The sequence below is a fragment of the Artemia sp. Qi Xiang Cuo genome, chromosome 19 (assembly GCF_049724085.1).
Source record: "Artemia sp. Qi Xiang Cuo chromosome 19, ASM4972408v1, whole genome shotgun sequence".
Lineage (NCBI taxonomy): Eukaryota > Metazoa > Arthropoda > Branchiopoda > Anostraca > Artemiidae > Artemia > Artemia sp. Qi Xiang Cuo.
In genome coordinates, this window is record NC_142812.1 from 29022586 (window position 1) to 29046623 (window position 24038).

The window sequence follows — 24038 nt, forward strand, 5'->3', positions numbered from 1 at the left end:
TCAGTCATGATTTAATAAACGATCAGAACTAAATAAAAAAAAAAACTTTTTCTCAAATAAAAGCAAGAAAATTTTCCTGGGAAAATTTTCAGCGAGGATGGAATTATTCGGATTGCTCGTGGCAGGAATTTTCCATGGAGGAATTTCTGGCATGAGAGGGTTTCCACAGAGGGGGGCCCTTGGCCTAAGGACTTTCAGCTGTAACTTTCAAAGGGGTCAATGGACAAACCTTTTTTTCGCATTTCTGGGCCTTTTAGCACCGTTCCTCTCCAAAACAATGTGTGTTCCTGTTTGCCGAAGGAATGCTCTCTCAAAGTTTCGAGCCAATTGGACACCCAGGATCAAACATAACTGTCTTTACGACTACACCTATAAAACCCAGGACCGGATCTAGGGGGGAACTAGAGGGGGCAAGCGCCCAGGGCGGCACGCCCAGGTGGCAAAAAAACAAGCTAAAGAGCAAATCACAAAGGAAAACTTCTCGGAAGTAAGAACTAATTTAACGTTTGAAATTATCTTAATTATAATACTCGAGTGTTTTGTAAAACAGTTACACGTTTAGAGTAGCCTCTGGCCTTTCCCTCCTGTTTTGCTTTAAGGGTTCATTTGTGCAACGAGATAAAAGAGCGATGCAATGGGCATGGGTGAGCCTTTGACGGTTCTCTGTTGCCCAGCTACGGAGGTTTACAGTCCGTTGCAACGAACTGGTTGATATAGAATCGTTATGCCAGGACAGGGTCATAATAGTTTGTATGTGTTCTCTGAATTGTTCAGTATTTTTTTCGATTTCCCTGCTTATTTTAACTGCCGAGGCTCATATAAGCTTAATGGCTAACCATTTTTTCTAGTCTAAAAAAAATAATCCTCCGTTAATTCAAACAAATTGAACTGAAATAAGAGTACATATTTAATAGATTAAGAAGACCAAACATAAATTCAATTTCAACTTCAAGCTCAGTACACATAAATAAAGGACACAAAATTAACTCCGTACCGCAAATGACTAACAAATTAATATTAATAAACACAAATAAAAAGAACTAGAAAAACTGACAATGGAATGGAGGACGAAGTAAACCTTTCACCGAGTTTCAACTATAATCACTATAATGAGTATCACTAAAATAACGACTCCAATCCCAAGAAGAATTGCCTTTTTCTTGCGTGCTTTTGTCTGAAAATAAAGCCATTGATAATTTTTGTATTTAATTAAAAATTTGCGTATTTTTTGTGTGCAACGCGTACTGCGTACAGTGCTTACTCATTGCGTGGAATTGCATGCAACTGTAATCAACTGGTCCTTTCATTACCCCCTGAATTTCCCCAAAGAAATATCGAAATTTCCCCGAAAATCAATAATTTGCACTTCGTGTTAACGTTCATGTATCTATAAACCCTAATTTTCGGGTATAATTGGGAAGTCCTAATTTTGACGTAAATACATTCTAAGACCACACTGGCTATACATGACATATGAAACAAAGAAGAGAAAATATAATTGATGAAAAAAAAAAAAAAAAAAAACAGAGAAAAACGAGTAGTGTCAGTTAATGGAACAATATGAAGAGAAAATAAGCAAATATTTCGACAAGAACCTCCGCCAAGTTGTCCTCAGTAGTAAAAAAAACGAAGAAAAAAAACATCTAACCTTTTGAAGTAGATTTTCAGGAGACAAATAAACAATTGTGTCTCGTTAAGTGTACTTCAGAAGGTTAGATTGTTTTTTTTTCTTACCACTGAGGATGACTTGGCGGAGGTGCTTGTTGAAATATTTGCTTATTTTCCCTTCATATTGTTCCCCTGGCTGACACTACCATCGTTTTTTTCTCTTTTTCTTTAACTGTATTTTTTATTATATTTTCTCCTTTTTTTTTCGCAAGACCTAGTTTTCATTCGAGGAAACCACAGAAAATTCGGGAATAGTGGACACAATGCAATCAACAGCTGATTACACTGAGGAACGTAGTTTTTCAGTAGAAAAACAGTTCATTGTGCTTTTAGCACAGGCTTTTACGCTGAATTTGAATATGCAATTCACCACCTATGGTTTTTTTCAATTCTCCTAGAATCAAGAGTGAGACAACTGAATAAAATGCACTGATTTTCAAGATGAATCCACCATCAAGTTTTATTTTTAAATAAAAGTAAACTGTATATTAGATTTCTTTCATTTTTAATTAGCCTAAACAAACTTTCTGACAACATTGTTAATAAATAGCATCTTCTTTACATACGAGGCTATTCAAAAGTGAATTATTACTATTTTATATATTTGCGGACTTGCGCAATAAAAAAAAATCAGTGTTGTCAATGTCATTTAAGTTGTGAAAACAGTCTAATACTGAACTTCACCTACTTAACCTTTTCATGCCTCCAGTCACCGTATGGATGCCACTCCACCTAACGATTTCCTGATGTTGCTGAATTTCTGCATTTCAGACAAAAAATAAAAATAAAAAAGGGATTCTACAGATAAATGAGGGCACATTTGAATTCGAATGCAAAACAGCAACGGACAATTTTCCCACCCATTTTTTTTAATCATTCATTCGGAACGTAATTCCTTTTAGTGATTGCTCAGAACTTTTGAAATAATCGTTTAAATAAGAAAAATTTTGAATACCAGCTTTCGTTGACAATAAAAGCTATATAATTTTCCGATATTTCGATTATCGATCCTCCCACCCCCCAAGAAAAGATTCAATTTTATTCTTCAATGAATTTTTTCGTTTAGAATTGGATTGTAAATTGGGAAGTGAATATTAAAAAAATTGATATTCATTTACAATAGGACTACGAAACCTAATTTTCATTGATAACCCAAGAGTCGGATTCTAATTTTGGATTTCAAATCGTTAGTCTCACTAATCAGTAAGACATATATTCACGCAGAAACAGGGTGTACGAGCTTCTACAGAGGTGGGCCAGGATATTGAAAAAGGGAAAAGGTAAGAGAGACAGACAGTTGCGATTTTTTTTCTCTAACTTAAGAGGTCGTTACAGTTTACAAATCAAAGTTTCAGAAATGGTAGCATAGTCCAAATTTGGGCTTGGGAATTTTTTTTCGAGTTACTAACTCAACCCCTTCCCAAACAAAACCCTAACGTCTCCAAAAATCAAAACACTTGCAAAAGATTTAAGCTTTCAAAGATGGGTCTACAACTCAAACAGGGTTCGGGAAGATGTTTCCCAGCTCATACTCATATTCAGCACTCATATTCTTCGGAACAGGGAAGGATAGAGATAAGAAATTAAAACATATATCTGGGCCCTAATCTGGGATGTTGATTCATCTCTGGAGATTTCATTTATTGAGCAAAACAACCCTCCAAGTTGGCAAAAAGCTGATATTCTGCACTTTTACCAGAAAATGTTTTACCTGATAGTTGCTTGCTGTCCGCAGCTGATTTGTTCCTTCCTCAACTCGCATTGTAGCTGACTCCACATTAGCTTCTATGCTATCAATCATTTCACCTTGCTCATGAACCATGGTTGCCAAGTCTTTGAAAATCGTATTAACATCTACAATATCTGACTGAAAACAAAATTAAATGCCGAAATTATTAGGATGAAAGATCCTCGACGAAATAATTAGTCTCGGCTATAGTTGTTTGTTGGTAAGTAATTACTACATGTATAATTATTCACTGATCTTACCTGAATGTCGAAACCAGTGGAAAGAATAAAACTAGAATGGCATCTTAGGGACAGGATTCTTTCTAGAGGATGACTGAAAACTGTAAATTTGCAAATAGACCAATATAAGTCCATATCTTGAATATCTACAATTAAAATCATGTGCTGGGAAATATAGAAACAAAGCTGTATCCACCAATACCCTCTTCCCTGCAAAATTAGAAAAAAAATAACAAAATAAGCCGAGTTTAAACAATTGAGTGATGGAGCATGCAATCTAAAATCCCATTCCAAATACCACAGTACCATCCATTTACTGGACAAAACGACAAGTTTCGCCTCTATTTAGAAAAAAAGAGAAAGACAAATGCTATACAATTAATTTGAATAAGAAGCCTTCAATTAAAGAGAAATCTAATAAGTCTGATTTGGTATATTATTCTGTATGACAATCAGGAGGAAAGAGTGTATAAAAAATTGATACATCATACTTATACTTCAAAAAACTTCTGTTTCTCAAAAGTACCCACCATCCTAAAAATATCTACCCATTTCTTTAATTGTTTATTAAATTAAGAGCTTATAGTTTGGATTTACTTTGGGGTGAAAACTCTCCTGATGCTTATTATCCTTATTCAGGGTATTGTCCCAACCACTTTCTCAATTGGAGATCTTACGCCAGTTCCTAAAAAAGGAAAAGTTACCATGCAATGCTCCTCTTTCCGTCCAATCACGATTACTACTTCTCTTTGCAAGTTATTTGAACTTTTATTTGTAGACGAACTTAAAAAACTGTGTTGCCGTCCACCAAGATCATTCAATATCCTACGCGACATTGTTTGTTCTGAAGCGCTCTGTGTCGCTGCATATGCACTCCTGAATGCACACAAAACAGGGAATAGCCTAGAGGTAGGTGATATAGACATGCAGAGAGTGTTTAATTCATTGATTCGTGGGCTTATGTTGCTAAATTCAGTTAAAAGTAGAGTGAACTAAAATATCATTCGGGCTCTCCGTGATCTTTACTCTCGCCTTCGCGTGCGACTCAAGCTCCCTCCCGATAAAGGCCTTCCGCCAGCCCCACGGTCAGCTTTGATACCAGTCCGTAAAGGTGCCCGTCAGGGGGCAATTTTATCCCCAATTTCTTCAACTACTACATTATTGAGCCTCAAGACAGCTGTCCTTCATCATGCATTCTCAGTTCCATTGACATCTCCCTAGTATGCTATGCTGATGACACCCTTTCAAAAATATTCTCATTTGTGCTGTTCGATTATGAGAAAGTCGGTCTGAGATTTAACTCCCAAAAGTCAGAAATCCTGTTTTACAATTCAAAGAATAACCTTCCCAATAATGTCAAAGTTTGTGATTACTCAGCAAAACAATAAGATAAAATAGTATATCTGAGGTTGCCAATAGGTACCTCATTACAGCATACCCGCTCCCTCCTGATCTCATATCTTGAACGACGAATTTCCAGCTCCTATACTTTGATCGTTAAATCCACTCTGAGATTTAACCGTCCACTACTGGCAAGTATTTACAACGCTACCGCTCTGCCAGATATATCATATGTGATCCCTTTCTGGAAATTATTGGCAAACTGTGAAAAGTCTAAAATCCGCTCTTTATTTTTCCGTTTTGCCAAGTACCTACTAAAATTGCCACCTTGGACAAAAAATAGTTTTCTGATTCGGCGCTACAACCCAAACCTAGCTTTCGAGACACTTATTAGCCGGCAAAAAGCAAAACCAGCAATTCTAAAACACGACTGAGCAAGTTTGCCTTGGTAAATTTTCCCTCTTGTTTCCCTTTTTTTCTCCTTTCAACAGTTGGCGTCTTTGTTGCTCTTTTCAAAGAAGTAGTCGTTTCTGTTGTAATTTTTGAGTATGTTATCTTTCTGTTTCCTCTTTTTGTACTATTTTGTATACTATTTAAGAAGTTGCTACTTTTGTTATTTTTTAGTATATTTTCTTTTTGTTTCCTCTTGTCGAATTTTTGTATACTCTGTCATTGTACATTTATTGTATACGACGGGTTTTCAATATATTATTATTATTATTATAGTTAGTGTGGGAGGTAAGCTGGGTTATCTAGTAGCGGGTGTAGAAGGATGCGACACTAGACTCTTTAGTCCAAACCGGCGGTGCTGATCTCCATTTCATGGCCCTTCAGCCAGGAAGTGCAATGGGGGGTTAGGGGCCAGCCATTCTGTCCTGTCACACACCCTCTCTGTTTACCTTCTCCAGGTACCCATTTAGAGCTAGGTCGGCTCCAACTGAGCTTACTGTCACACTGCCGACACCCATTCCGAACCAAATAATCAGCGACACTCGTGCTTGAACCCCAGTCCTTACGAACACAGGCTTGCAAGTCTAGGGCGCTATCCACTCGGCTTGTTCAGCTGAGAACACGGTAGCGTACTATTTCCAAAATGGCTTAATCTCTTTATCAATAGTATTGGTGAGTTTATAGAACAGAACTTTGAGGCATCCACAGTGTCTCAAAGAAACCGGCACTATCCCTTCCTAGGCTTGCCGATGAGCTGCAAAAACTTGCCGACCTCAGAACGTCGTCGAAGTGACATTAAGTAAGTAAATTACTTTAGAAATAAATTATTATGGAGAATAATTTTTACAAATGGAAAATTATTAGCTTGTACAGACCAAAGAATTATGCTCACTATCCTTGGTTTTTCTGCAGTTGACTTATAAGAAATCGAAAGTTTGATTTTTTTTTTTCAATGAACATTACAATTTACCGTCAAAACCATAAAACCATAGATATGTATTACTAAAAAAAAGCCAAACCCAACATAAGTTCCAACCTGTCAACAAAATTACAATGTAGGTTGCCAAGTGGGAAATTTTGACTTGGGTACAACCAGGTTGACATTTTTTGCTGCCAACCTGGTGGTAAACAATATATGGTGGCAGCAATATATCTAGTGAGAAAAGAAGTATGAAAACAATTCAAGGAAGATAATAGATTACCTCCAACTGTCTTATAGCTCGTTCCCGTTCTCGAAGGATTTCTAACTCAGCTTCATCTTGTAATACAGCTTGCATTTGACTACGCTTTGGAGTTCCATCCAACTGGATCAAAGCACCGGATGCAGCAGCTTCATCACCTAGTAATAATAATAATAATAATAAAAAAGTAAAGCAAATTAAAACATGGGAATTTTTTTCATTTTTAATTTTTTTTTTTAAATGAGCGATTCTAAGTATTTTCGTCCAATAATCTTTAGAATTTGTTCGATCTTATATTTTTATAAGATTAAAAAAAATCAAATTTTCCTCTAAATATAGGCTTCTCATCTTAGGTCCCCTATTGTTCAGCAATTGGTTATTTCTCAACGTTATCTAAAGTCTGTCATGGCTATTTAGTCAAAAAAAAAAAGAAAAAAAAGAAAGTTAATCCTTACTACATACTAACCATCTTTGATCTAAACCCCGCGTATATATTAGGCAGTAAACCTTTTTAACAAACACATTTTACTTGAGCTACCGTTTCTAACAGGATTTGTTCTAAAATGAACCTCAACAGTCCAATCGCATTTCAGCCTCGGTTTTAACCTGGAACTCCTTACAATCAGGTTTGTGATCTCTTTATTCTTTAGAAACTTTTGCATCTCTATTCCCTCCTGTCCTTTTACTTTGTGTATGTTTTAGAAAGCAGTACTTATATGTTTATCCTCAGTACTTATAAGTTTTATCCTCAAAACGGCTAAAACTATATGATAAGAGGTCTTCTAAAGATAACTTGCTTAGGAAACCTTATAAAAAGGAGTAATCCACTTAGTTAAGGGTATGTTTGCTGGTATATGGTTTCGTGGAATATACTGCTTACCAAAAATAATCTGACTACAACCTCTTTACTCATATCGCCTTGATCATATAGCCAACAAAAGTAGCGTTGAAGGATAAAAATTGACAAAACATAAAAAAAGAAGAGCAAAATACACTTGAATAAAATCAATAAAAAGCCATCTACACAAGCGGGGGGAGGGGGGTCACCTACTAAAATGGACCAAGTATCCATTACATGAAAAGTAAAAAAAATTGGTTGAAAGAAGCATGCTTCAATCTATTCAACATCCCAACTCCCACTCCTGAAAAATTCTCTCATATCCTGTCTAAGATTTGGAACTCTGTGCACCCAAGGTAAACGTGAAACAACAAAATTTCGACTTTTTCACTAAGGGAATAGCTTCTAGCTTTCTCCTATTCTTTACTAATCTTGGCAAGTTAGCATTAAATGACCTTATTCCATTTCAACCTCATAACTCAGATTAGTTACAACTGATCTTCCTCCTTTCTTCACCATCACCAGCAATTGCAACCTTTTTACAATAAACCCTTTGTGCTTTTTGACTGACAAGGGAGCAAAACTTATTTGTCTTACAGGAAAATTGAACTTTACAAACATTTATATATATATTTTTTTTTATTATTTTAAAGTGATTTTCTAACAACTTAAATTTCAACATTGTGACTAATATTTATTAATCTTTAACCAAAGAATTTTGGATTTCCGAATATATTTCCTTTTCTATTTATGACATAATTTTATATTCAAATTTACATAGCCAATGATGAAAAGGGACTAAGGTCATATAAGATTTTTTCTACTTCTATACTATTTTCATATAGATGTTATATATATATATATATATATATATATATATATATATATATATATATATATATATATATACTATTTCTATATATAACTACTTCTATATATAAAGAAATTGAATGCACAGTGTACATTGATTTATTTCGATCAGCTTAACAAAGTTTGGCAACCCTGCTTATAGAGCCTGAATATGGCAGGAATGGCTAAGGGTCACTAAAATATTACCCATAAGGCAACATGGTTTCTTGAGGATTCTTACTAAATGTATGATATCTATAAGTAACAAGACAAATAATCTACATCCCAATATAACTAATAGCACCGAAATTTGGCTCTAAAAAATCAATAATTTTACTTATTTAATACGATTTTGTGCAGGCTCATTACTGTTAATAAGAAATACCCCTCACCAAATGGTCCATAAAGGTTTGATGATGCAGCTCTTGTTTTTCTAATCTCCTCCCTCTCTTTGGATGCTGTGGCTCTTTGTGATGACTGAAATGCATTCAGAGCAGTGGTAAATTCACTTGTAAGCCTATCCTTCTGGAGTTTCCAGCGTCTTTGCTCCCCTGCACTGGAGGGTTGAGCCAAGCTTGATAGATCTTTCAATAGCTTGCTAGTTTCTTTTGCCACCTGACCAGTATAATGCTGAAGATGTTGTCTGTAAAGTTAAAACATATCTATCTATATAATTGGTAATTTTCTGCAACTAATCTGGCTTCTGTGTAATGTAATGGGTAGCTGAAGCCTATAGGCAAGTGTATTCTCCAAAGCGCTTTTACGGTTTATATGGTCATTTGGTTTCCGATAATCAGTTTTTACATTTTTATTGTTTTACGCCTGATGTCAAATGAAATTAAAAAATGACAAATTTTATACTTTTGTATATGAGAAGAGAAAAAGTAGGATTTATGTAAAACATTAGTAAACATGGCTTAATTCATTAATTAAACTGAGTACAAAGACATCAAACTACATGGGAAAACTGCCAGACCATTGGGGCTTGATTTTCATCTTCAAATAGGAAATAACATTGGCTGCACATCCTTTATTTTGACTAGCCCAAATGGATAGGACCTTTCATGGTAAAACAAAACCAGAAATAAAAATGTGTTTCAAGATGCACAATTGTGCACATAAAATACCTTTATAAAACCTCAAACTCACACTTTTATCAGCCATATAGGAAGTGCTCTTGGACAATGATCAGTATGCCCTTACATTTTTTTAATCAAAGCTTTTTTCTAAAAGAGATGGGTTATTAGCCAAAAAGATGGGATGGTAGTTTCCATTTTAAAGTTTGTCATTACAAACTTATTTCAGAACTTTTTTTGTCTTCGTATCAAGAATGAGAAAAGGCTATCCTCATCATTTTTGTAACACATGTCACAAATAACTACACTAATGATGCACAATAGAGTAAGATACACTTATCTATCTAAAGGATAGTGTGGCGGCCTTCTCATACTGTTACTGAGAGTAGTAGACACATATAGAGACAAACAATTGCTAATTTAAGTCACCATCCAGCAGGAAGGCGTCAGGACATCGACACGTCAGGGCCACTATCGTCAGGACATTGACAAAATCTATCATAACATCGACATGTTGATGAAATGACATGTCGATGTTATGACTGTCGACGTTCTGACGGGTAGCGATTGTGACTGTCGATGTCCTAATGTTTCGATGTTACGACTGTTGATGTTCTGACGGATTTTTCTTGTCGACGAAATGACGTTTAGTGCTTGTGACGGTTAGATGAAATGATAGCACCCCCCCCCGCCCCATCCAGCTACTAGCCGTCTTGTTTTTTTTTCTCTTTTTTTTTATTACACTGCCAAGGCTGGATGGATTGATGCCAGTGACGAATACCAAAATCATACCAAGGAGGGGACAGGTCAATCTCCCTGGACAAATGAAGCGCCAAACATGACGCAAGAAAAGACCCTTGAGGAACAGTCCCAGGTGGGAGAAAGAAGTTCTCTTGCTAGGCAGTCGTTCTAAGAATCTAGTGTTACTTGCTACTTATGGCTGATGAGTGGCGAGTGACTCACCTTTCTCTTGTTAGGGACGAGCGTTACCTGCCCAAGCTGGTTTGAAACGGGTGGGTGGGTTTTCGGGATGACGAAAAACAATGGTGGGCACCCTGAAACTACCAAGGAAGGCTCTTCTACAAAGAGAAAAAAGAGAAGGGCAAGCCTAATCTCAAAAATCTCAGAGATGTGCACACCAATAGCCGAGCAGTAATTGCTGCTATATTATTTTTATTTATTTTCTTTTGGCGTCGAGTTTTTTATGGCCTCAGCCTTGACTCAGTTTTTGAGATCCCATGATAATAACAATATCTATCTAGATTATTAAGAAATGTTCTGTGTTTGCTCAATAGGTTAATCCTTGTTACCTTCTTAATTATTCTACAAAAGTTTGTTGTTAGAAGTAAATTGTTTGCTTGCAATATGAGGTACAGTCTCTAATTTTAAAGAAGCAATCTTAACACCAGATTCCAGGCCTAAAAGCCCTTTCTTAAACTTACAGTAGAATTCAAAGTTGGAGAAGTGAGAACACAGGATCCTATTTATCTTTTAAAGGGGCTATAATAAACTATGATGCAACTCATAAGGCTAAAGAACATGGAGCATTTTTAGCCAGAGCTTGTTCATTTTTATTGTCTTCAGTGCCTTCAAAGAAAATGAAATAATTGCCACATAGAGGGGACCAGCCACAGATCCAGCTGATCCAAGGTTGAGATTTTAAGACAACACAAATGGAAGTTGAAAAAAAAGCAAAAGTCCTCTTGCAAAACCTCTATTAAACACTTTTCAGAAAATATATACATATTTATACACTTTCATATCTTGTAACTTACACACAAAAACAAAATATCCACATATAGGACAACGATGTCAAGCTTTACGGGAGGGAGGGACCCTCTTCATCATGGGTTTAACTGGGTTGAAAAAATGAGATTTTAAATTGATACACAGTCAGAATTACTGATTCTACTCCAAGTTCAATTTTTTTTTCGTATCAAAATGTCAATCTTGCTTGGTAAGAATGACCAGCAAGTTACGTAATTGTTTGCCCTTGCCTTCTTTTTCACACATATTTTGGCAATCGATGCGTTTGATAGTAGACTAACATCATTCAAATACATTTATTACTTCTCAAAATCATATTTTTGATATGATTTCTTCAACGTCCCTATTTATAGAATATAAAATCTAAACATTAAAATCCTTTTCTTTCCTTATTTCAATTCCTTCATGTAATTTTTTTCTTAAATTTCGTTTCTAGCAGTCACAACAGTTTGCTCTAGCAGTCACAACATTTTTTTTTTACTCAAAGTGCTAATTTGACCTATCACATGTGGAATTCCATGTACAACTTAGTGCAAGACATAAATGAACTATTAACAGAACTTATAAATTTTGATGTATTGTGTATGTTTAATCAAAACAAAAGGCAAGCTACAGGTCATAAAAATTGGTTTTACTTACAGTTTGCTCCGAAGCTGTTGATTATCACTTGGAGTTCCAATTTGGGAAAACAGCTGCTGAATTTGACTGACTACAAAAAAGGAGACGAAGATTGAACATATTAATTGATAAACATCATACCTTGCTCAAAGGGGAGGGGAGGGGGCATTCTAATCACTAATATCAGACTATAAGAACTCCTATAAATGAAGGATTCAATTTTGGGTGTGTTTCAAGTTCTGTCCAAAAAAAACCTTTTCATAGGGTTCCCCTCTACTAAGCATCAGACCTGTCTGAACCTCTGGTATACATCACCTTAAATTACCTTAAATCACACTTGCCAGCGAGTTAAGGTGGCTATAACCTCCCGTAGTTCTCGCTGGGTTGGAAATGATGTTATCTGAATATCACAGGAGCCTCCCAGTGATATTTCTACTTGATACTTGCCCACTCACAATCAACAGCATTTTCAAAAGAATTTATAGATGAAGTTGAAATAGCAGAATCAGAAAGAATGTTCCAGGCTGGCAGTGCTCGAATAGAAAATAAGTTCTGTCTCTCTAGTTTTTTTATATGTTTGTTTTGCAGCTTTAATGAATGACCCCTTGTGGAAGGATATAATGTAAAGCAGAATAACGGGTCTATCATATTATTGTGAAATAAATTCTTCAATGCAATTACATCCCCCCTTTGGCGTCGGTAAACTAATAAGGGCAGGTTAAGTTTGTTCAAGTATTCAGGGTATGCCATATCTTTATGCGGAGCTGATAATTTAGTAGATCTCCTTTAACTCCTTCTAATAATGCACTGTCACTTTTATATGAAGAGCTGCCGACTGGGTAACCAAACTCCAGATGAGGACAAACAAGAGCTGTGTACAATTTTCTAACTACCAAGGGATGGCGAGAAGAAATTGTTCGTTTGATGAGACCAAGAGCTCGATTAGCCTTAGAGACCTGTGCTTTTGTGTGAAAGTGGAGTTTAAGCTGTTTATCAACAACTACACCTAGGTCTCTCTCATTATCTACTGAGTCCAAATTGATAACTTGACCTGAAGCATTTTGCATGTAATATGTCTGCATAGGATTGTTTGGCCCCATATGGATAACTTTGCACTTCAATGGGTTATAGTACATTAGTCATGTATGAGCCCAATGAGCAAGGTGATTAAGGTCTGCTGAATCCCATCTCCCACTGGTCCAATATATTTGCAATCCTACACATATAATGTAATATTGTTTTGGATTGTACTGGAACAATCATTGATAAAAATATTAAACAGAATTGGACCAAGTACACTTCCTTGAGGTACTCCACTAATGACTGATGTTGGATTAGAATACACTTGATTTTCATTTTCATCAGTTACAAAAACTCTCTGCAACCTTCCACTCAAAAGAAGTGCAAATCCAATCTACTACATGGCTATTTATGCAATAAGCCCGCAATTTAATCAACAAGTAATTATGGTCAACCTTATCGAATGCTTTTGCCATATCCAGAAGCACAACATCTAATGGGAGGTCTTGATCTATGAGTTTACTGACAATATCGTGTGATTGGATAAAGTTTGTCTGGATGGAACGATTACGTCTGAAGCCATGCTGATTACTGGTAATTAGATCGTTATCATCAAGATATCTGACAATGGAGTCACTCACTATCCCCTCGATTATCTTGGCCAACACAGAAGTAAGGCTAATAGGAAAATAGTTTTCAGGCCTGAATTTATCTCCTTTTTTGGAAATGGGTATAGCATTTGCCATACGCCAATCAACAGGTATTATTTTTAATTTCAGTGACATATTGAAAATATCAGCTAGAGACGAGGTAGTGAAAGGGGCTATTTTTTGAGAAGCCTAGGGTGAATACCATAAGGTCCTCTTGATGTGTTATGATTTAGTTTGAACAGCTTATTTAGCACTAGTTGCTGATATATTTCAACTTCAGTCATCTTTTTAGTAATAGATTTACTAAAAACTGAATAGATTTACTGAATATAGATCGGTAGGTAAGGGTGGCTCAAGGAAGTTGCACTTGAGAAGTTATTTGCAAAAGTAGAATTGAAACAATTAGCAACGTCTAGAGGGTTATTCAATGTTAATCCATTATCAGAAACGAGTTGATGGATTTGCGCCTTCCAGGGTTTGATGATGACACATACCTCCAGAAACTCTTAGGATTCTTTTCTACTTCCACGGCCAGTTTCTTTTCATGATCAGCTAGTAGCTTCAGAGTATCATTTCTTCCTGTGTCCTTTTATAAAGGGCCCAATTTTTTTTTTTTTTTTGTCTAATGTACAGCTTAACCTCTTTGTCATTACTGGTAAAGTTCTTGGCCTATTTCTGTAAGTGGTTGTCCTACATTTCTTCTCTAACTCTATGAGTTTCATCTTGAAATTTAACCATGATTGTACGGGATCATTATTCTCAATTAATTAAAATTTTCCAACACATTGCTGACATCTCTTCTCTAATCACAATGTAAAAGTGAAAACAATATTTGACTAAATCTGCTTCCAAGCTTCAGGATTAGAGCCCTCTTTGAGAATTTTTTTTTTCAATGCCTCACACTCAAAGACCAGATCACCTGATTTTATGTACTATTATAAACCAAATTGAAGCTGAAGTGTTCAAAAACACATTATAGTTTTACAGATTTTTATAAGTTCTGGAACAAAAACAAATCCCTACAACATGCTTGAAAAGCCTAGTTTTGCTCTCCTGCCAAACATAATGTACACATTATGAAAACAAACGATGGACAACTTTTTGGGTAGGGACATGATAATAGATCCTTTTTTGAATATAACCAAGACCAAATTGTAGATATATTTAATTTTGCTGTTGAAAAAAAAGTTAGTGCATTAAACAACGGGTATGAAGCTAATTTTTTCAGCCCACGAGCATGTAATTTCAACTACATGGCTTTAGTTCTGTATTTTCTGATGCTTTCTCTTCTATTTAAACTAAATCAGTAGGCATTATTATCGACAAAAGTCCAACATTTAAGAATCACATTGATTTGTTAAAATGGAGGTATGCAAGAGTCTTGGTATTCTAAGGAAGTAATCTATAAAATGTCTTATAAACTTTAAATAATCTAATCACGTGATACAAATTTTTCAGTAGCTAAGCCTTCATTTGATATGTAACCTTCATTTTTCTTCAGCTCCACAACAATTTTGCTCAGCCCCTTAAATGTACTCTCTTTTGCCAGTGATCAATCTTCTTATCATCTTGATATTCAAACAACATTCCAATCCCTTCTATTTCTTCTGTAAAGCAGATTTTAATCCTTTAACTGCATAGCCTTTTGTTTGGAACACTCTACCTGAGTCAGATGGAGTCAGATGAAAGGTGGCGCTCATTTTATATCTTTAAAACATAATGAGAAAAAACTGTTTTGTGTTTTTTTACCTGTAGCATCTAAGCATGACAGACATAGGAAATCTCTTATACCCTCATTTGTTGAGTGGTACAATACAGGTAAGTAGTAGGAAATAACCTGCTGTCTCTCTTTGTTGTTATTTTTTTTTCTTAATTCCCCTTTGGTGCTTACACATAATTTTACCTCAATATTAGACTGACAAATGCACAGTGTGAGAGTATTTAATGGGTTTATTGACCATATTATTTTAATCTTTATATTTATTTGACAAGAATGCAAATTCAGCCATTTGAGCCAGTCACTAGTTTTTTCGAAATAAACTATTAATCTATTCAGTCATTTATCCTGAATCTAATTAAATAAAAATTTTACCCTGTCAACATTTTATTAGAAATATTGGTTATGGAAAGACCTTAGACAGGTTTCTTTTCTGATTTGAATATACAATGTTTTCTGAAAACCTGGTGCTGATTTAAAACAATAACTACATCAGTTGTTCCAGCAGTAAAAACAGTTCGAGCTTTCTGTTTGAATTGTTATTTGGTTACTAAGGCAAATGAGAAAAAGGGTCAACCATAGGACCCAATCCTGAAACCACCGAAGTGCCTGAGCCCACAAATTGCCTTCAGATTGAGTCAGAAAAAGATCATGTGCAAACTGTACAATCAGTGGCAGACAATAAAAAATATTCTTTTGAAACCAAAGAAAAACACGTCTTAGGATCAAAAAGAACAACCCTCAGTGTTTTGGAAAGGTCTGCTTCAAATCAAAGATTCAAAGGACAAACCTAGATTTCATGAGCTGTCTAGACTTCTGGAACCTCTTGTGCACCACTTCACTCTGATGTAAGTGCAGAGTCATTTTTTTTTAGCTGGAAAACATAAAGACCAAACTCAGGAATTGTCTGGACACTTAGACTGTTAGTGCTTTGAGGTATATGAAGCAAGTTGTGAACTAATATTTGGATTCTAGACATTCATAGGCTATTCCATCAGCTCTTTATATCACTTGCATGGGCATGAAATGACAACAGAATGAGGAAGAACCCAAAGAAATCAAAAGAAGATCAGCTTTTATCAGTTCTTCAAAATTACTAGAGTGATATTTTAACAGCTATTTTATCCATATTATCTTCGCCCAAAGTAGTCTAAACAATGCTTAATGGTTTTTGTAACTAAAATAGTGATATCTTGCTCAGTGATTGATCTTTAGACTACTGCCTATTTTTGAGGAAATGCAAGCCATGTCTTAACTGTTGCCTTTTTCAGAAGAAATTGACAAAGTACTTATAGACTTTTCCTAACATCTCCAGTCTTTACTGGAGCTTTAAAGACTCAAAAGGCAAATTTGAGACTTTAAATCAAGCTTTATATACTTGATTCAAGTATACTTTCAAATTGCCAACTTAATAGAAGGATTTGTCAAGCCTTTGGCTTGCTTTGCAAGCCAGTTTCAAGCATACTTTCACTGTTGAAGACTTGAAGAAAGCTTGAGTAAAGGTTTTAACATTGGCATGTTTTGCAAGCTTCTATCAAGTACAGTACCAGGAGACCAAGCTTCACTTAGTCCCTCACACTTGGCAGCCTTGTATATATGTGATTTTCAAATGACAAATCAGCATAATTATCAGGTCATTCTTTAGTTTTAAGGCATGATGAGGCAAATCAGCAACTTCAACTGAATTAAGAGATTCCAGCATGAATTCAATTCTTCCTTTCTGTTTATTTTTCACAGAATCCCACATTTTATAGGAGTAGTATCCTCCTAGGATTTGTTGTGATTCTTGCTGTCACATCTCTTCTAACTGCAGATTTTTGCTGCACACAATTTTTGTTAATGATTGTTGATTGACACAGCCTTTGTTGTCCATCATTTTCATTTGTGATTTGTTGTTGCATGTCTTCTAACCACAGATCTCTTCATGCTACTTTTTTGTTCATGACTACCTGACATTCTTTCTGTGCCTTTAACTGTTTGGATTCATTAAATTCTGGAATAAATTTAACTCCTTTGTGTTATCTGCCAGAGAAACATAACTTTCAAAGTATTTGTATTTTTCTAGGAGGCAATTAACAATCTCAGCATTAATTTTACTTACTTCTTTAATGAGGGTACCAAAATAATTTGTTCCTTCATTCAATTGTAATTCTGGTTTGTCTTCTAACTGCAGATTTCATTGTGCAAAATTCTTGTTTGTGATTCAATGTGATTCTTTCTATTGCTTGTTCCATGCCATTTGCTTTAGCTTTTCAGGATTATTTGTCAGCTTGTGTAATGTTCTATGCATCATAGATATCAAAACAATATGATCACCCATATTGAAAAAATGATGTAAGTTGGCCATTAAATACATATGGATGTGTCATCATTCACAGAGAAAATGTCTTTCCAAAATTAAGGCTCTAAACAAATTTTCCCAAAATCGTGACCTATCTAGGTAATTTTTTCAGGCCAGAAAATCTCAAACTACCAATTCTCAAAAAAAATTATGGGACCCTTTTCAAGAAAAAATGCATACACAGTTATTACTTGCTTAAAGAGAGGAGATTTTCAATACTGGAGGCTTAAAACAAGAACTTACCCTGACTTTAGCTTTTTTTTTGCAAGCATGTTTCAAGCATATTTCAATGTTATAGATTTCAAACAAGCTTCAATGAAAGACTTGCCTTGCCATTGGCATGTTTCAAGTAAACCTTTAAAATTTCAGGATTTAAACAAAAACTTGCTCTGCCTACAGCTATTTTTACAAGCATGTTTTAGGAATGTTTCCAGTGTTGCTGACTATTCTAATGGCAGCAATTATCAAATTTGGAAAAATATTCAATAGAGATTAAACAATATATTTCGTTAGTAACATCGTCATCTTCGCCCTTTTCTTTTAAAGGAAACACTAAAAACACCAGTGATTGATTACAATATTGGATACTAATATTATTTGAAATGATTTTCAAAATCCTGCATGGACCTTAATCACTCCGAAGTGCGAATTAAGGTAATTAAGGTAAAAGTGGATAACAATAGAAGGAAAAATGATAATCTGATTAACAGAAACATCCTGCATATTATAAAGTAAGCATATAATTGCTTTAGTGTTTCCTTTCAGTTTTATATACATTTCTAGGGCTGTATCTGGGCAAATATTTGGTGGTTGACCTCTTTTGAAGGATGCATGTTAAACAAACAAAAGTAGTAGTTAGATTCCTTATTTTACGCTATTTCCAAATATCATGGTTACTTTTGGTCAACACCCCCCCCCCCCATCCGCCTTTGATGGTCCCATATATGCCCTGAAGATATATAAAAAAAGTAAATATATACAAGATTCCACAAGCATGATTCTTTTTTTATGCTCTTTCCAAATACAATAAATAATCCACTCACAAATGCACCCCCCTGTTCCTGATGATCCATTACAACAATCTATCCATATGACAGAACAGCTAGTGAGCCTAGCATCAACCTGGCAAGTATTAGTTACAAATATACCAGAAATACAAGATTTTTTCAGCTAATCCTGAAAATAATGCTGCCAAAGTAAAAAACAACCAAGGAGAGGTCCAAGAGAGAATCTAGACAAGTGCCTATTGTACACCCTATCCCCTGAGGACCATTCCAAAGCAATAAATTGCAACAGTTATGGAAAATGGATGTATTGTAACTGTCTGAAAATATCTTATGAAGAATATAATCTTTTAACTAAAATGGAAGAGAACAAAGGCTTTAAGTGGATTTGTGTACACTATAATAAAATCAATACTGCAGGTCCTAAGCCTGCTCTACAACCCACTCCCAGTATTCAAGATATTACAACAGTAATCTCTAAAGCTAGACCTTCAGATAAGTATTTCTAATACAATTGTACAATAAGAAAACACTTCATTCAGAATTGAACCTCATTAGAGATAGAGTGAACAGCACTGAAACAGATATGGCCTCTAAGTGTAGTGCAGAGGTCCAAGCCATGAGTTTAGGCTTTCACCATTCACTGGAAGTAGAAATGTGCCAAATTATATGTTTACATAGAGACAGAAGATTATAGAAGAACAGCCTAGGGGTTTATTGTTTAAAAGAATCCAGTGACAAATCAGTGGCTGCAAACAGTTTCTCAGTGATGAATATTGAATTTCATGTAACCAAACAGCTACTCTTTGGCACATAAGTATTGCACCTGGTGTATTCAATAGGCAAGGTACCTTGTCACTTGTTTCCACTGTATCATCTCTCTAAATCCAATAGATAACTTCAAGAATCCTTTATACCCAAAGCCAAGTTAATTATGATTGTCTTAAACAGAAATACAGACAGGTTGTAGAAGAATCAGAGAGGCAGGGCTACAACAGGTGAAGCAAACCTTGCCATTTGCAACTTCAAAATTGTTTCAAAGAAGGCAGGCCCAAGTGTTGTATCCACAACAATCCCAATGAAGATTTAGAGCCCTAAGTAGATAAACATGTAAAAATATAAATATATTAAGGTCTGAAGATCATAGAAGTGTTAAATTCCCCAGAGAAGTAATGTCTATATGCAGTTGGGATATATACCAAAATAAAACTAGTTCTGAGAGCTAAAGGACTGCTAAATTGACAACAACACAATGTGGACCCTCTGTAATTAGGATTCACACACTTTTTCCTTACCAGGAGTAAGGAACAAACATAGCCTGTAAGTCAAGATTTTTCTGTTCTTTATACTAATGTTGACCAAACTACTATCAAATTGAATGACCTGAAATCTTTGATGCATTCAATAAATTATGATTGGTTCTTCTGACTAAATTTTGTCCTAAATGAAATAGCTGCAGACTGGAAGAATATCAAATTAAGGTCCAAAGATACAGTACAGTTTTCCATTTACCCTTGACTAATTGCAGATGCAGAACTCTAGCATTAGGTCTATCAGTCTATAAGTCTTACATTGGTTATACATAAAATACTTGAGGGCATCATAAACTAAACACTGGTCTCCCACCTAAAAAAAAATCAGCTGCTTAGCAAAATCCAAAATGGTTTTCAAACAGAACATTCAATTGATACCAACTTAATTAAGTCAACCAGACTCTCAGACACTGGTCTACCAGTGGATGTAATATTGCTCAACCAAGCCAAAGCCTTTGACAAAGTTCAACATCAACTACTTATTTTTAAATCAAAGGCACATGAAGTGCACAAAGATATTGTAGATTGGATAGAAGCCTTTTTAAGCGGCAGGATGCAGAGAGTAATGGTGTACAACTCTTTTTTTTTAGAATAAATTTATCAATTTGGTCAATAATTGGCGCCCTTGTCAAATTGACCTTCTTTCTTTGATAGCCTACAAGAGTGGGGTGTGATTGCAGGAGTCCTGCTACTACTAGTTTCATAGAGACTGAATAGGTGATTGCAGCAATGCTTTACAAGGCAACTGCAAGTTTTAGAGTAAATCTGCTTATGGTAGGTGACTTCAATTTTCCTGGCCCAGTTTGAAAGGAAGGTTTCTCATATGAATCAAAACTAACAAATAGAGGGAGGCACAATGTTTTAATATATTTGCCATTTGTTGCTATAAAGTACCAGACAATTGATCAGCCAACAAGACACTATTTATCTCAGAAATCAATACTCCTAGACGTAGTGTTTGTCCAAAATAAGGAATAACTCCAAAAGATCAGTTATCTACTCTTTGGGAAAAAGTGACCATATTGTAAAAGAAGTGACTTTGTCCTTCCATAACCTTACAAATGGGTACATAAAAAGAGCATTCACTACAAGGCAATCTGAAGAGAAATAATTGGTGTTGACTGGGAGCTATTGCTTCTGGGGAATATAGAAAATCAATAAAATAAATACAAAAGTCAGGAAATAGAACTCCAAAAGAAACACTTATCAGTTAAAGTATTTTCCAAGCACAAACCATTACCCTACATGACTCCACAAATTCACAAAGAAAGAATTGTTACTGAAAAAGTACCTCTAAAACAGAAGAGAAGACAACTATAAGAAGTTTGCTAGGACTCAAAATAACAGCAAAATCTTACTAAACACTGATTACAATCTCAGTTCCAAGCTTCCTACCAAAAAAGATCAATAGTGGTGTTGCAATCATCAGATAGAAATAAATTGTGGAACCTACTAAACATTGCAGAACTGCCCAATTAATAATTTGTATACATTTTTACTCTTTGAGATTGATAGACCTTTGCCACCTACCTTTTATTATAAACATTGTAAACCCAAGGGGATAGCACAAAGGATGAGAACTACCACCTCATAAGTCCAACATCTGTTGTTACCCACACTCTAGAGCAAATTATAAATTCTTATCTCTTAGGCTTTCTTCTAAACATGCTCATTTTAATGTTTTTTTTTTCAAATTTTTAGCCCTTTTCTAATGGTCTTTTATAGCCCCAGGTTAAAACTAGCATAATAATTGAAGAAAAATGATTCATTACAGATAAAATTGGGAGAAAAAAGGATGTATGATTCATCAATATTTACTGCATATTGTAAGATAATAATCATTTTTTGTTATTCGTTTTTATATAGCCTAGGGCTAGGTCTAAATGTGGGACCATTAAAGGGGGACTGGAGGTGAATTGCAAAAAACATAAACAAAACCACAAAAATGAATGGGCAAGGTTTATATTAACAGACTATTCAGGTAGATAAGAAATAAACTTACCTCTATAGTCAGAGTTTCATCCAAAATCCAAATTTAACATGCATTTGCACTAGAAATTAACTTTACCCCCACCCCTATATATACCAATTCAGGGTATATATTTACATATTAGAGGGTGGAGGCAAAGTTCAAAATTACCTCTATAGTCAGAATTGCATCCTGAATCCAAATTTAACATTCATTTGCATCAGAAATGAACTTTACCCCCCCCCCTAATGTGCAAACATATCCACAGGTAATAGCTCTATGCAGAGTTTCTAAAACTTCAAATAGTGAAATGAATACTAATATATTTTCTGCTCCTTGGTCACTGTTTCCATCTTGTAACCATTTTGCAACCCTTCATGATGAATTGGATAGCCTAGTTATTGAATTAGATGAGCCTGAAGTCTCTCTCCTGCCTAAAAAGATTTTCCCAAAACAGACAGAAGTAAACAACCATAAAGTTGCTGAAAAAAAAGTCTCTCAATCACATTTTCATTTTCTTTCTTTTTTAACTTTAAATGTGAAAAGTCTCAATGTTGATAAAATGGGGGAACTTGAGGGTTATGTTCATGTAACTGGAGCTGATGTTATTACAGAAGTACATAAACAAAGTCCTCAACATCTTACAATACAAGGTTATAAACAATTCATTAAACTAAGAAATCAGATCATCTGAATGTTAGGTAGGAGAGGTGGCGGCAGAGCATGTTTCCTATGTGAGCAGTTGGTACTGCAGCTTCTGCAGATTCCTTATATTAATGATGATGATGACATGATTTGGATTATGATTTGACCAAAAAAGCTCCCAAGATCTGTAACTGGAACTGTTATTGGAGTGTTTACCCTGAATTGGTATATATAGGGGTGGGGGCTAAAATTCATTTCTGACAAAAATGATTATTATATTTGTAAAGAGCATAAAAAAGGGCATCAAGTGGTATATTCCCTTTAGTTGTAACTCCATAATATGATTTGGTAAATATAGACCTTTAAAAGTGTCTTTCTCTGTGTTGTAGCATGTCTCTTCCTGAAGAACTGCTGTACTAGACCTTTACCATGATACAGCCTAGCTTAATTAGGCCTAATTATTTTAGAATGTTTTACAGTAGTTTCTAGAAATTTATAGCACTTCCTTCAGAAGAGGGTAAAGTTCTACAAAATCATACTATTGAGTTAGGACTAAAGTGAATACACCATTCAATGCCTTTTTTTATGCTGATTACAAATATAATAATCATTCCTATCGGAAATGAATTTCAGCCCCCTCCCCTATATAGACTATACTTAACCTAACCTAACCCTGAATTGGCATATATAGGGGGGGGGGGGGAGGGGCTGAAATTCATTTCCGACAGAAATGCTTATTATATTCGTAATCAGCATAAAAAAAGCATTGAATGGTGTATTCATTTTTGTCCTAACTCAATAATATGATTTTGTAGAACTTTACCCAGAAGAGAGTAGCCAATAAATAACCACCATTACATAAAACAAATACTTTACCATTTGATGTTATTTTCTGTATGTTACTTGCAGATGTTTCATGAAGTCTATCAAATTCTGCACTTTCCCTGTTATAGCCAGAGAGAGTTGTATAGGTTGACATGATGAATTATGCTGCAATATAATAGCTTTCCAAAACTGAATATTAAATCTGAATGGATGCAGGATACAGGGTATTGCACGTCACATCAGTTTCAATTTTTATCGGACTTCACGCAGACAATTTTTTAGACTACTTCTTCTTGAATCAAGTTTTCTAATTAGTTCTATCTGGGCTACCTATTACTTTTTTCAAACATTTATGGTCCGTTCAGATGGGTAAACCGATGATAAAAAGAGACCGGTACGAAGAGAAAAGTGTCCAAAAGATGGCCCAAAATTTTTCTAAAAAGCACAGACAACTTAAGCTTCCATAGGCCGAGTGTCTAAGCCAAGTGTGTTTCTTGCCAAATACCTTCCTTTTTCGTGTTATGCCGGATTCACACGCAGGGGATTTCACATCGGAATACCAAAAGGAAAAGACCAAGACTTGCTCACACGGAAAACTGTTACATTCACCTCTATATCTTGTGTGTAAATTTCCATTAGTTCAAAACTATATATATAGCTGTGTATTTGACTTAGTTCTATATATTTCCTTTGGTTCAAAACAGTATAATTACGCGTATTCTTTTTTAAAAGTAATCAGGTTATTCCTTTGCAGGCCAGAGGAAAATCAAAACCCATAGGTTTTTCTACAAGAAGAGT

At 35.1% G+C, this 24038-nt stretch overlaps 1 protein-coding gene across 1 annotated transcript; it reads right to left on the reverse strand.

The window, feature by feature from the left end:
* Nucleotides 1-894: 894 nt before the first annotated feature.
* On the reverse strand, nucleotides 895-23555 carry LOC148940697 (syntaxin-12-like). Its single transcript, XM_089105685.1, has 6 exons — nucleotides 23292-23555; nucleotides 11778-11847; nucleotides 8688-8938; nucleotides 6630-6766; nucleotides 3380-3535; nucleotides 895-1174 (listed from the first exon to the last, which is right to left on the reverse strand). The coding sequence occupies exons 1-6, from the start codon at nucleotides 23392-23394 to the stop codon at nucleotides 1082-1084; spliced, it is 810 nt and encodes a 269-aa protein (XP_088961811.1). The 5' UTR covers nucleotides 23395-23555; the 3' UTR covers nucleotides 895-1081.
* Between the last annotated feature and the right edge of the window lie 483 nt (nucleotides 23556-24038).

Bases quoted from the DNA above. Each gene is read 5' to 3' on its own strand.
- LOC148940697 (XM_089105685.1), bottom strand. From the start codon at position 23,394: ATGTCAACCTATACAACTCTCTCTGGCTATAACAGGGAAAGTGCAGAA. The intron at 6,767-8,687 runs GTGAGGGGTATT...TATTATTACTAG, and splicing joins AAACCTTTATGGACCATTTG to GTGATGAAGCTGCTGCATCC. The intron at 3,536-6,629 runs GTAATCTATTAT...TTTTGTTTTCAG, and splicing joins GAGCTATAAGACAGTTGGAG to TCAGATATTGTAGATGTTAA.